The sequence below is a fragment of the Dermacentor andersoni genome, chromosome 3 (assembly GCF_023375885.2).
Source record: "Dermacentor andersoni chromosome 3, qqDerAnde1_hic_scaffold, whole genome shotgun sequence".
NCBI classification, from domain to species: domain Eukaryota; kingdom Metazoa; phylum Arthropoda; class Arachnida; order Ixodida; family Ixodidae; genus Dermacentor; species Dermacentor andersoni.
Genome location: NC_092816.1, coordinates 94,378,575 through 94,393,092, shown reverse-complemented (window position 1 = coordinate 94,393,092; position 14,518 = coordinate 94,378,575). Strand labels below are relative to the sequence as shown.

General features: G+C 49.3%; 2 protein-coding genes across 2 annotated transcripts in view; one reads left to right on the top strand and one right to left on the bottom strand.

Annotated features, from left to right (window-relative positions):
- LOC126542112 (protein MTO1 homolog, mitochondrial) overlaps positions 1-1,887 on the bottom strand; it is a 38,137-nt gene extending 36,250 nt beyond the window's left edge. The window contains exons 1-3 of the mRNA XM_050189105.3: positions 1,659-1,887; positions 1,117-1,305; positions 246-341 (exon numbers count right to left, since the gene is read on the bottom strand). Of these exons, the coding sequence (XP_050045062.1) occupies positions 246-341; positions 1,117-1,305; positions 1,659-1,680 (307 nt within the window). The 5' untranslated portion in view covers positions 1,681-1,887. The remainder of the gene's footprint in view (positions 1-245; positions 342-1,116; positions 1,306-1,658) is intronic.
- A 240-nt stretch (positions 1,888-2,127) lies between these two features.
- The window catches only part of Tpst (tyrosylprotein sulfotransferase), a 484,705-nt gene continuing 472,314 nt past the window's right edge, over positions 2,128-14,518 (top strand). Inside the window, exon 1 of the mRNA XM_050189170.3 lies at positions 2,128-2,303. The gene's annotated coding sequence lies outside the window, so the exon portion shown is untranslated. The remainder of the gene's footprint in view (positions 2,304-14,518) is intronic.

Here is a 14,518-nt window from a genome sequence, read left to right as displayed (position 1 = left end):
AAAGCATGAATAAACAACATGCTGCTTCCAATAATTTAACTTATAGGAAGCAGGTAGCACTTTGTTTTCATTCTTTTCTGCATCTATGTCTTATACTCTTTATGTCCTTCACAAATATGGCTAGCAATGCAATAGCAACAAGCGCAAGTAGCCCATTTTATATGCATACAAAATAAAGCTAGTAGGGAACAAATACAAGGAAACGAAAGAAAGAAAATGAAAAACACGGCGCGGCACCAACTCACCACATATCTTGCCACAAACTCCACCCAGTGCATCTATTTCCCTGATGAGGTGACCTTTGCCAATACCACCAAAGGACGGATTGCAGGACATTTCTCCTGCAAAGGAAATTATGCACAGAATAAGCTGCCTGCAAAAATGCTAGCTTCTATACATTATCATTTCTTCCCACAAGCAAAATGTTCCACTTAACTGCGTCGATATCAAGGTAGACATAAGCGTACAGTATGCAGCATTCTGAAGGCCACTTTATGGGCAACAGGCTGTGCGAGAGCACATAAACTCCGGCTCCATGATGAATAGCAGCATGAGAAAGTTGATATCAGTGCAGATATATGCAACTTCTTTGTTTATTTTTCTGCTCAAGAGGTGTGGGGCATGGATGCCATGGGTGGTGTTGGATGCATATGTGGTAGCACGTTGGTAGCACCACTAAAAGGAGCAGCACTACAACATGCATAACATGATTACACAGCCTAAAATAAGCTGGATGTCTGAGATAGCAAGAGCTGCACAGGCAGGTGTGCGCACAGCAGAAGAATAATGTCGTGGATGTAAATTCTGACGGCAGGCTGACACATTAATAAGAAGAAACCCATCAGTTTGTCGAGGCCAGTGTCTATGATGTCTCGATGTGAACGCAGCTTGTGGCTGAGGGGACAACGCCGTGTGTGGGCTAGGTAGCACCGCCTTCTGTCCATTCAACAACAACCGTTTGTTTGAAATAAAACAAATATTACTTCATTCATGATACCTGTCTGATCGTTTGTAATCACTGTAGCCATTACGACCGTTCTCTGGCCTTCATCGTGGCTGCAGTTTATTAAATCGCTCATGTTGTGTCCCAAGCGAGTGCAACGAATACAGCAGTACCAATAGTATCGAAGCGGTGGGTGAGCAGCAAAGTGTTGCAGCCCATCCGGGCAGAGGCTGCCGCAGCTTCGGAGCCGGCATGCCCGCCGCCAACGACGATGACGTCGAACTGCCTCGTCGAGTCATTCGTGAATGCCACTTGGGGCGCCTTGGACGCTCTAGGAGCCAGGCGCAACGAGCACTTGACACCTGCATTCATTGAGCGCATAAAATGTATTAGTACGAGCAATTCACGTAAGTAGACGCACAGACGAGCAGCAAAGCATGATAACGCCTCCATGGGCTTGAAGGAAGATAAAATGTCACGAAACACAAACGCGGCGTTCTAGTTTGGTTCAGCCGATCATTCACGTTTAAACTTATAAAGTCGGCAGAACAGCGTACTTCAATTGTAACAACTACGATGACGGTAACTGATAGACAGATACTTTGCTTTTTCAGCCGATGAAAATCAGGAAGCCTACGTCGTTCTTAGTGCCAGATCATGCGATGAATTGCTAAAGAAATCAAGAGCCGGTGAATGAGGATTATGGAGTGCTTACCTCTCCTAAATATCGTCTGCATGATTGGTTTTGAATCCAACAAAGACAACAACTAACTAATACATAAGTAATGCATCGGCATTATCGTGAATCTTCTTACGCTATCTGGAGTTCGCAAATTCCTGTTAAACGATCAAGCTAAGTCATTATGGATATAACTATGGATATAACTACTATTCACGCACGACAAGTAGCACGCCGCTTCACTCAGCTCGAGCTTGAGCGGACGAAATCTAGAACAGTGTTGCTGGGATGGCTTTCGTATGCCACCGTAAATGATGCACATATAAAATGAAATTTGTTGTGTTTCAAAGAAATACAGCATTTAAATAATGCTGTAAAACTATTTTTATGTAGATTTTAAATAATTTATAGTTAAATAATTGTAGTGTATTATTGTTTTTTGCTGTTTTCTTTTTGATACTCACTCACGCTTGTTGAAGGTAACAACAGATGGCGCAGTATTCGGTTTTAGTTCCTGTTCAGTTTTATGGAGAAGTGCGATGAATGCTGGTCCGCTGTCATGATCGAATCGTGGTGCAAAATGCCGTGGATTTTGACGATACTGTGTCGCCGAAGTGGACGTCAAGTGAAGTGAAAGTGGGAACTATCCCTGCGCAGACCCCGCTTGCGACGTGAACGCTGGTGAGTGCTCGAATTCATTCCTCTTCAGCCTCCGTGGGACAGGTGATCATCTCCCAGTGGATGCATAGGTCTCGTTCGAATACAACGACGAAATAGAACGGGACTTTTGAAAAAAATGCAGCGTTATTGCTAGATTGAATTAGCTCTGTGAAGCGCGCCCAGTGTGAGAACGTTCTCACGCGGTCGTTCGCGTTCCTAAACACGCGCGGTGGGATGAAGTCAGGAATGCGGAGGCAACAAACGCGCCTTGGCGTCCGTCATCACTGCGTTTAGCGACCGGCAAACTTGAATGACCGTCGGATTGAAGCGGAAAGAAAAAAGAAAAGCGGTCGGGTTAATGATTTGTTGATGTTGCCGTTGAGCGCTGCCTTGGCGGAAGTCTTATCTTACGTCGCTGTCACGAAGTGCCGTCTGAAGAAGGCGGGTCGCGTGCGTCTCGGGAGGTAAATCTTCAGGTGTCTGTCGTTTCAAACAGCGGAGAAACCGCCTAAATAATGCCGTCTCACCGAAAATGTTATAACTAATCAGCGAATCCACTTTCACCGTGCCTCGCCTTTAAATGTAGGCCTCCAGTGACTAAACTGCAAATATATAGTGCGTGCACCGGAGAGTTTTCTGTTTGTGTTTGGTCGCATGCGGAACCGAAACTGCAGTTGTATGCGTCCCACGTCAGAACTCAGTTGCCTTACCGCGCGCACCTCGTGTCTATTATAGAATTCGATTCAGATTGCCGCTAGTCATATTCGCTGCGCGTTTTTTTTTTTCTAAATAAAAAATAAATAGTTTGAAGCGTCAACGCACGCGCTAACTTGTCAGCAGCAACAATCAATCGCGTATGCAGCAGAACTGGTCAGGTTAAAAGCGGGTCTTGTCCAAAACGAGTTCTTTTCAACTTGACAGACGAAGTGCTCGCCTTGCTGATGTCCGTTTCTTTTCTCTGTGGATTTACGGCATTCTTTTCTTTTTCCTGCTTTTTCTCCCGCGCTATCCTCGTCGCGTGAACTGGGCGCGCTACGCGGCAGCTCTTGTTCGTACTTTTTTTTTTCCCCTTCCAAAATCCGTCGCATATATTAGCTTTGTATGCGACGCACGCCGTCTCGAGTCGGTCGCTTCCGGAGAACTGCTCTTGTGTAATCGGTAGCTCGAATCATTGATCGTGCAGCCACCTTCGCTCCCAGTCTTGCCATATCGCGCCGCGTGGTACGTTGTACGTTGGTGCATATCGCAACTGGGAGGTTGTTTCAGGGTTGCCCGTGAACTGTGCTCTAAAAGCGTGCGCCTATCGGACGGAAAGTAAATAAAACGGCCCACGGGGGGTGCTTCAATCTAAAGTGCCGCCTTTAGTTTGGCCGAGAGACAGCCGTGGCTGTGCGATTGGTACTGCGCTAGATTCATAGGAGTATGATGACATCGCGTGTTGCCGCTCATCCCTAGCGGTGCGAACGCAGTAATGAAAACCGGAGGCGAACGGAAAGTACCACGCGGCTTCCAGCTCTTCAAGACCGCAGAGTTCGAATGCCTTGAGTTCAGGGACAACTGTCCGCTGAACATGTCTTCCTCTTTCTTTTTTTTTTTTCTTGAACGCCGTGCAAGTAAATCAACAGAATCCATTAATATAATCGATTGATTAATATTAGATGGGTGTGTCTAGGGTGTTAACACCCTAGACACCCATGAGCGACATTTCGTCTTATTATCCTTTGTTTCTTTTTAGCTTATGTGTTGACTACACGTTTGTTGGTATTACTGAATAAGTTTTATACTTCAAGGAAAGAAATTATGTTTTATGTCTGCGTCTATACAAACTTTGGTTGCTTGTTTACTGTTCACATTGAAATAGTGCGTATTCGTACCTGCAGCGATCGCAGAAACAAGGAATTTTACAGACGCCCTGTCTAAGTTGATTGTAACGAGAAGTGCAGGCTCAGAAGGTGACAGTGGCATTCTGATTGTGAACAAGAAATAAGTCATTAAAATAAGTGTAGTCCCCGCGTTAGCGATTTAGGGGACGCCGGTGCCTTTCGTCTGCCTTGCGTACCCAAGTACCCCTAATTGTCGAAAAACAACAACAAAATTCGGTGTGCATGGAGCGTGCCAGTTTTTTTGGCTTCTGGGAACCATGTGGGTTCCAAACCTAAACTTGTAGCATCGAACCGCGCGCTTAGTACACAACCTCTGGAGAACGACACTATGACAGGTTCATTTGGGAAATGGGAGTAGGAGGAAAAGTCTGCACATAGGGCTTATTTTTCTGTTTTTGACGCAGGGGGTCCGAACTGAAAACTTAGCAAGCAGTTTGACGGCAGATTTTGTCCCTTGCTGCTATACAGGGTGTCCCAGCTAACTTTAGCCAGAGTTTTAATATATGCGAATGCCACGTAGTTGGACAGAACCAAGGTAATGTTGTTTGCCGTCGCTTGGAGATACTCAGATTATATATTCTTTTTCATTGCGCCTAATTAGATACTTAATCTTAATTAATCAACTTCTCGAATGTTATAATTAGATTAAAAGTGTCAATTAGAAAATTGTAGAGTGACATCAAAAACTCCCGATACAGCTTTCTCTTGCTCAATACGTGCTACATGAAAGTGTTTTTCCGAGCGTCAAAGAAGCCCGCTAACGCACGCAAAATTGCCGCGCGACTGGCCGCTCGAGGCACTTTGCGTGTATTCGCGGGCTATTCGACGGCAAGCAACATTATATGTGAACGTGAAGCAAATAAGTCTAGCTGCAACACAGAACTATGAGTTGCCTTGCGTCATTGACAACGTCAGGCGCTACAACAATGTATTTTATGGTTTTACACCTACTTACCGACAAAACTGGACAAAGTGCATGCGTCTTTGGTATAACACAGCACTCGTAGCGCCCAACCAGACGAATGAAAATTAACTCGTAACCTAAAGAAACCATGATGAACCTCTACTAGTTCACGAGCCGCTAGCTTCACGCTCAGGTGACTGGCGAAACAGTATCCTGTGTCAAGAGTCTTAGCCAAAACAAGGGTGGTGACCGTCATGTGCAGTGCCTCGGGGAAGGGCATAAAGCAGTAGGACAATACCTACTTTCGTGTTTTTCGCTCATGCCACATCAAGCGATTAATCGCGGTTAAATCAGTAGTCGAAAAATTCGACAGTTAGAATTGCCCCGGAGAAGACACTACTGGTAATAAAATCGCCTCCAGCACTTGTCGAATGGGCGCCGCAGTGCCATAGTAGACCTGCCGAGGGGGAGGGCAAGGCGGGCGAGACCCTCATTGAAAAATGGAGCCCCCCCCCCCCCTTGACTTTAAGCAGTAGCCTCTTGGGACTTGCATTACAACAATCGTCGCCATCATTTCTTGCGGGTACCTCCTGGTTTCATTGTTGCGTTTTGTCGTCGTCCAAGGCGCGCAAAGCATTGGCATACCCCCCCCCCCCCCCCCTATATATATATATATATATATATATATATATATGCATGCGGAGCATGAAATCACCGGATGCGTAGTATGACGAATATTTTCGTCGTGGGCCACAAATACCCATAGAAGGGCGTAAAATGGTTAACAGGGCGCACTTATTGAGAATATTAGGCCCCTTACGGCGTGAAATTCTTCAGTACTGTTCCTCTTGGGAAGGCTACGGAAACTATGACGAGCGTGGCTTTCCCGATTGGCGTGCATGAGCGTTAAAGAAAGCAAACACGCTGGATAAGAATTGTTACTGCTGTGCGCCGAAAATGGCGCACGGATGTAATACTTCTTTAAGTGAGCATGGAAGGTTGTAATCTGTCGAAGTTATGCAGCTGGCGAGCGTGTACATTGACAGATTAAGATTGCGGAACTTATACAGGTTGGTGTTTATATTCGCCTGCATGGTACTTCCTCTGTTAAATCCTGCCCTCGTACGTGCGTGTAATTTCCAGTGTATACGTACGCGTCCTTCGCTTGACTTTTTTTTTTTTTTTGTTACTGCGCTTTCCCGGCGCCAGCGCGGCGGTGGCAGGGTAAGGACCCCCCTCCCCCCCCACACACACACACATATGTATATCCTGCTGGCCAGGCGCGCTGATTACGTGTGCGCAGCTGGAACGGACGGGCGGCCTGCATCGCGCCGCTCACGCGAAATGCCACGAGAAGTGGCGAGCCCGGTCAATAGTAAAGCAATGAGCGGGGGTGTGCACGCCACCGGCGCGATGCAATGCGCCGATAGCCGTGCCAACAGTTTTAACCGCCGTCGCTTCCGGTGGCGAAACAAGCGCGAGCCATCGAGCGATCGCGAGTGGCGAACGCCTCTGCCAAGAGGCGCACTGTGTATTAATGTCAGCGAGTCCGACGTCATTAGGAGAGGCGTTCGCCCGTTGGCCGGACGAACGCTTCCAGGTCTCGCCGTCCATGCCCAGGGGGCAGGAAATCGCAAGTTGAGGCGATCGGTGCGCTTGGCTTCGTTTGTCGCAGCGGTGACTCAGTGGTTGTGGACAAGGTTGTACGGTAATGAATCAATCAATCATCCTATAAGTTCGAACAGGCTCGCCGGAGGATTAGCGGGCTCGGAAAAAGATAACTTCCGTAGGTCGACGTATCAAGCGCGAAGTCGAGAGCAAGGGGTATATTCTCCTGGCGTTTTCCTGTGTATTTGGCTGGCGAACCAGACTGTGTACGCACAGCGTGGACCTTGCTCGACGGGCCGTCCTTGTCGAGAAAAAGAAATATAATAGCTTTGTAACCGCCATACCTAATCTACCTACAAGTCAACCTACATGAACATACGGGGATCGCAAATGAAAGGGCCCCAGACACCATATGCATGTGATTATTGGATGCGCAAGTTATTGGACCTATGTTTTAAGTAGTTGTGTCAAGTTTTCGAGGGCGATTGAACTATAGATGTGGGCATATTTTATCACCGCCAACGTAACTACGAGGGCGATTCAGAAAGCCTTTGGCCCTATTTTTTACCACCCACAATAAGGTACATACAAGCAATTACAAATATGCGTACTGTTATACGTACTTTACACTATTTTTTCCACATAGTCCCCACACCAGTTCAGACATTTGTCCCATCGCAGCACTGAATTTGAGATGCCCCTGTCGTCAGTCAGCGACGCACGCGGCATCCCCGAACGATCGGCGTCGTGCGAGTCCTCATGGCCTTTTGCGAACTCACGACACCACCAACTAACACTTCTCAAAGCGAGACACATTTCCCCATACGTGAGCTGCACTTCCCTGTGGATTTCGATGGGCATTCGCCCCTTGCCCCACAGGAAACGAATCGCACTTCGTTGCTCGCACACCGTGGACGTGTGATGCACAACCGTCATCTTCAACAACTGACAGCAGCGCCGTGCCGTGGAGCTACGGGCCGGACCAAGAAAGGTCCACCGCTGGGAATGGATATTGTTACGATCAACCTGTCAAGTGGGAGAAGCGTTCAAGCGGGCGTCCCCATGGCGACATAATTGCCCTCTTCTCCGAAACAACGTCAACCCCTTTTTTCGCGAGCTCTGACACAAAGGGACGGACAAGGGAAAGAAAATCCGAAGGGCAGGGTCGACGGTAGAACCTGCTTCCGCAGGCTCCCCACGAAGACGTCGACATTCAAAGGATCGCCAGGGGTTATTTAAGGCTGTCCCGGCTCCCGTGTTAATCAGGACCACTCGAGACTTGGATGAGAGTCACCACCATGTACCAATATAGTGATTACAGTCTTTTCTACTTTTTTTTTCAACATCACAATGCCCGGCTTCATTGTCGTTTCCTTATTCTTGCGGGGTAGACCCGCCTCACCCGGTCGAGATCGTATCAGTATGTCGACTTCGCATTTAAAACCGTAATTTGGCTTTTAAAAAAATAGGGGCAAAGACTTTCCGATTCGCCCTCGTGTATATGCGCAGCCAGAGTGAGTGTTTCAGCGGCTGGTAGCACGTTTTCAATTTTGGTTAGCCTTTTCTTTATAAAGGAAGTAACGAATGCGCTCGGCTCAGACTTTTGCTTGCACGGCCCTTATAATTTACATATCTCTTTGTTACATAAGAACATGGTTGCTCCACTGATACATACTCTCTGAATAAAGCACAAATCAGTGTGTTATTTGCTCCTTCGCTTCACCCGTCCTCTTAGGCGGTTGCGATCTGGCGCCACTCTCGAAGTTTTTGTATAGTATAGTATAGTATAGTATAGTATAGTATAGTATAGTATAGTGTAGAAGTTTTGTATATAGTAGTACAGCACGTCTCATGTCTACACTGTTATCATGTATACGCTATCGTGGTCAGCTACGTTCTTGTTGCCGCCACTTTCTCGCATGACTCTGACAGACACGATAATTTTTAACCCCGATGCGTAGAGAAGGATACTGTGCTCGTTCTTTCCGCACTTTCTCGGATCAGTGACAGAGCCGCACGCTTTTTTACCTAGCTCAGCAGCGAGAGACCCGCATTGCTTCATGAGCCAGTATAGAGAAAGCTGCACTCAGCAAAAAGTCCTCCGCTATTTGCACCGCCGGCTAATGGATTGCATCTATAAGAGGCCTGCGCGTTTAGACTTGCGACGTCCTGCACGTGGATGCACAGCCGACGCGGTGCCGCTGAGCACGAGGTCGCGCGTTCGATCCCGCCCGAGGTGGCCGCATTCCCGTAGGGGGCGTGATGCGAGAACACTCGCGTATACCGCGCTTTGAGTGCACGCGCAAACGAACCGGCCCAGGTGGTGAAAAACCAATCCGGAGGGCCCCAAGAGCCCGCCCATTTATTATAGAAATGCACGTCACGCCGTGCGGCGCGCAGGCCTGATGGTTAATTAATTGGCCGCGGAAGCTGTCCACCATTGGTGTGGCAGCGAGAATGCGACTTCCGCGCTGCTTGTGCACTTAGGCCGGTCAGGTAGCTGAGCCGACCGTGTCACAGAGGTATGTGATACATGCCCGATAACATCAGTTCAGCGATAACGTTTGCCCGTCGTCTGCTGTCCGTTCCGCGGGAAGTGCTCCGCGTCCTGTCAGACGGCGCCGCCCCGTTATTTCACAACTCTGCGCTGCGTATGTACTTAATGCCAGACTACGTGTCTCCTTAGCGGAGCGAATAGACGTTGCTCGCTTTCGCTCTAGTTACGCGTTCACGCAGGGAGCGCGCGGGAAGTCGTTCCTCGGAATCAAAGCTTTGTCGGCGCGCACGCTTCCTTTGTTTAGTGCGCGCGTTCTCCCACAGCTGCGTATATAAATCAGACCGGGGTGGATCACTCTCCCTCTCGTTAATCGTGCACAGGCGCGTAAACACGGCGATGCCTGGCGAGGGAGGAGGAGAAGGCTTCCACCAACGGGGCTCGCGAACGGGTTCGGCCTTGCGTCCCGCACGCCGGTCAGCGCCGCCAAGCACAATCGAGAACGCCGCTCCGGCCCCGCAGCATGTGAGGTGCATGCAAACGACCCATTCTCTCTTCGAGGCCGTTCGACTCGGCTCCGCGAAAGTCTAGCTCCGTGCTCGTCGACGTTGCCTTCTCGGGCTATTCGCCTCCAGCACCGCGTTCCCTTCCTTCGACCTAGGTTGTGGCACTCGCCTCTATAGTTTGGTCGGCGCTGCCTTCGGTGTTCTCGTGCATAGCAGCGACAAAGAAGTTAGCGCGCACTGTAGTCTCGTAGCATCCTTGCTGCGGACACTTTTCTCGTTTTTTTTTTTTTTTTTTTTTTTGACCGACTGATTCACTCGGTCAGTCACATCATTTTTTCATTCCATACTGAACGGTGGTCGCGGCCAGTGCAGTGGAGAATGCGATGTCAGCTATGAAAGAAATAATCGCAGTAAGAAACAAGTAACGTAATTGCGGTGCACTGTTGATTTACTTATGATGAAAAAAAAAGGACAATGATTTATTTATTTATTTAATTATTTATTTGTCGAGTCAGGGCATTATTGCGAGTGGTTCTAGAGTCACATCACAGGCTTGGAATGTCGTAGGTCCGTCGCCTCGTGTCGCTGACGCGACGGAAAAATTTCCACGCTCCTTTGTAAACAACCACGTTTATAGGCGCGCGCGGAAAAATATACCGGGCTTCTTTTCGCAGCGCTAGAACATCTCCTAAGTGTATGCAATGTGGTGCCGGTGTGTTTTGAAACGCAGAGTTCAAAGGTGTAACTTCTACCGCCATCGCGTACATGCGCGCATTTGCTGACAGTTCTGAGCTCTGAAAGTTCCATTCAAACTTGCCGTTGGCTGTAGCGTTGAGGTATGGAATTGCGTGCTGGGGAGCAAATGACTTGAGAGTGGGCGGAGCCCAGAATCGTTAACAGCGGGACGCTCGCTCTTGGTCGCGACTATTTCCGAAGTGCCTGTATACCGTTAGGGCACTGCGCGTATACACGTTACGTACAGTTGCTGTAGTGAACGGCGCTATATACACTGCACGTTAAAGCGCAGTAAAGCAACACCCAAACAAGACAGAGAATCACGAGGAGGTCTTGGAAGCGTTCAGTAGTGATGGAAGGAGGGACCTATCAGGCTGAAGCCAACGTTTCCACGATACGGCGTGGCTTCGCCTTGGGCACTGACATTGTCGATAATTTGGCCCAGGTCCGAGAGTCTCCTTGTCTCGACCGCTGTTTATCAGTTTGGTAACACGTGTTGTGTCTTTGGGATGTAAAGTGCCTCGCAGTACAGGCCAGAAGCCACGTTGGTAAGCCATTTGCTGCGACGACCACGACTGGGATACTTATACGGCACGCGCCAAGAGCAGTGCCAATTCGATTATTGCGAGGCGCGATTTGTTTTGAGTGCTCTTACACAGTTGAACCTCGTTATAATGAATTCAGATTCTATATGAAAATATGTTCTTTATAAGCACATACTCGTTACACACTGATATTGACGAAAATAATTTTGTATTTTGTGATGTTCGATAAATCGTAGTATCCGTGTTCGTTAGATTGACTTTTGACTGTATATGGCGGGGCAGCCATCTCCTTCGCTTTATTTCCAGCGAGGAGAACGCGGCATGCGTGTATTATAACGTTTCTACACTCCCTCGTGTGTATACAGAAGAAATGTCACATTTAAGTGAATTTTTGAAAACGCTGTCACCTGTGCACTCCGACATTGCTGTCTTTTGTCTTGATGATGTTTTCTCTGCCAACAGCGCAGTTTTGTGCGTCGTTCTGGCGCATATTTTTCTTCTTCTTTAAGGCAGGCTGCTAATATATTTCCACATGTCCTGTCAACAGTGGAGTCTTAAAATCGCAGCGGTGGCATGTCAGGCGTGTCGGGGCTCTTTGCCGATTCGCTTTGCCGGCTTTTCGAGAGAGGTTGCTGCAGAGAGAGAAGGATGGGGTGAGGGCTTTGGCGTGACACACGCTCGTCTTGCAAAGAAGCCATTGTGCGTGCGCGCTTCCGCACACCTTGGCGACAGTCGAAATGTCGGACGTGTCGACCGTGACACCTGTTGCCTTAAATGTTTATTTCTCCGTAGTCGGCTGTCGAGAAGAAACGCGAAGAATACAAAAAAAAAAAAAAATCTCGTCGTTAAGCGTCACTTGAGCGCATCGCGAGTGTCGAAACAAGGCGCCTCGAGTGAGAACAGCTGCGACGGAGAGAGAGCAACCACGTGGAACGCATAACGTTGTACGCATAGTATATCGTCCGCGCTGTGTCGAGTCACACAAGTGAGCGATGCCGACGCTGTTATTAAGGCAAATATATGTGGTTTGATTGCATGGTCGCTGAGTTCTTACACAACGTGGGCATTAGCATACAACGCCTCCTCGATAACGGAACTACCGCGAGGTTTTAGCAGCGACGTCGTTGCGTGGGATGACAAGGGTCGCCTGTTACCGGCGCCGCAGCTCGGCTGTCGCTCGAGAATTGTCCGTCGCGTTTCAACACGCGTGTATCCGACTCGCATCGCCGTGACCACATGGCCGCGCATTTGTGTTTGTGCAACTAAAGCTCTCCCTTTCATGTGTAACCGGCGGCCTCTCGACGCTTCCCGTTACTCGGTCGCCGTCGAATCACAGCGTGGCGGGCGAATGTGTGTGTGTGTGTACGTGTTAAACGGACGAGGCAGGCGCCTGGGCCCGCGCAGCTAGCACGCAACGAGGCCTTGACACGCCGCTACATAGCTTGCCTTAATAAAACGGCACACTCTCTCCTTCACCGCCCACCACGCACGACCCACGGCCGTCTCTGGCGGCGGGATGGATGCTCCTCACTGGCACGAGTCTGATGCCACGCGGAGAAAGTGTGCGGCGAAGGAGGAGGGGCGTGCTTGGAACGAGGAAGCGGGAAGGCCGAGATGCCGCCGCCGCCGCCGGCCCGCAGTGCAGCATCACGATGCAGGCCACCGGCGCGCGCACTGAATCCGGTCGCTTGTTATTATTTATGTCTCTCTTTTTTTCCTCCGTATAACTGTAAGCTCTCGCACATACTGACGAGGCCGTCCGCCATGGCATTCGGCTGCCGCCACTGCTGTTGCTGTTGCAGCGCTATGCACGTCGCAGTGAAACCGCTTCTCCATTGTTAAGCCCGCCCTCTGCTCGGTTCCCTCCCCGTTCGCCTCCGTGTACTTATTTTTGTACGTCTGGTTCACCGTCTGGCACGGTGTTATAAGAAAGGTCGCTTCCATTCGGTTCTCCCTCGAAACACAGGGTGCGCCGCCGTTGGGTTTCATTACATGGTCGCTGTGGCTGCCTATATGTAGACTCTAGAAACGAGCTCAGCGAAGCAGTCGTGCATGTAAACACGGTCGAATGTTTCGCTGTGTGCGCGCGTCCTCCGCACGTTGTCGGAGTTTGGATTCATTCTATAAGTCACTGTGGCAGCGCCATCGCTGAAGGAACGTGGATAATAGAGAGTATTATACAATAATAACCCTAACGCTAATCGTTGCCTGTAAGACCTGGACTTTAAATTTGTCACTGTTATCGCGCACCCCTGGTTAAGCAAAGGGACACTAAAGGTTACTACGAAGTCAAGTTAAAGTGATAAAGCAATGCTGTCGAACGTCTAAGGCGTCAATATAATCCCGAACAGAGCTTTAGTAACCGAGAAATTGAGGTAAATGCATGACACGATCTGAGACCCCCCCAACGACATTCCGGTACTAGCCCGATGACGAAGGCACTCCTCATCATAATTTATGTTACTAGTACTCAACTATACTCCTACTAAAAAGGTCATTTCATTAGGTTATAAGACGGAAGAAAATGCTACTTGTTTACTTCTGTTCGATTCTAAGAAAAAAATATCATTTTGACGTTACCCTTCAGTAGTATACCGGGTGGTCGAAAGGTTTCGTTTTCGCTCGACTCTGCGCCGCGCGCGCTTTGGAGTTTCAGTTGTTTCGTTATCGCGTCGTGCTGCACTGGTTCTGCTGGCTCGTGAAACTTGCATTTGGAACAAGCAGCGAGAATGCCACGTCCATGTGATGTCGTGCGATGCGCGAACGGCCCGCGGAACTTGGCCACGGGCAGTTGCAGCGGCGAATCCAACGTTACTTATCACTGTGTGCCAACGAGTGAACCTCTCCGTTCGAAGTGGTTAAGTGCCGTACCTCTGCCACAGCGCGTTGGCAAAGAGCCGAAAAATCGCATAGTGTGCTCGCTGCACTTTCGTCCAGAGGATTACGAGCTCAGCGCCAACTTACTAAAGTCGTGTGGTGTGCCATTCAAAGCAATGCTTTCCCGTAGCGCTGTTCCGTTGGTCATGCCTCCATTCTCCAAGGCGCAAGAACAACTGCAGGTCGAAGACGGGGCTGCGGCATTTGGTTTTCACGAAGGAAAAGCTACAAATGTGCGAATGTGTACAGCCATGACATACAGTTGCCGTCGTAGTAGTACGCAACAACGCCGGCAGCGCGAGCCCTCAGCAGCAGGCCACGTTCACCAGTGCATAAATCGCTAAGTCGAGCCCAGCATCGCGAGCCAATGTGTCGTTGTCAGGGTCGTCCATTGCAACGAGCGTCGAAGTTGGCGTCATAAAATAACGAACCAGCTTATCGTTGCGCGCTTTCCCTTCCGCAAGCCACCATAGTTCCGCTTTCGCGCTGCTGTCGGCTCTGTCTTGGCTCTGTTTCTGGCCGCGCGTTCGCGTTTTGCGCAGAAAAGCCGTAGCGCCGTCTGCGGGCGCCCTTTTAATCACCGACGGCGCAACGTCACTGTGAGACCATGACGTCACCACTCCTCGATCGGAGGGCGGGCGTTTTGAACTGCGCTAGAGGTACGCGTTCTGAAGCTTCCGCGTA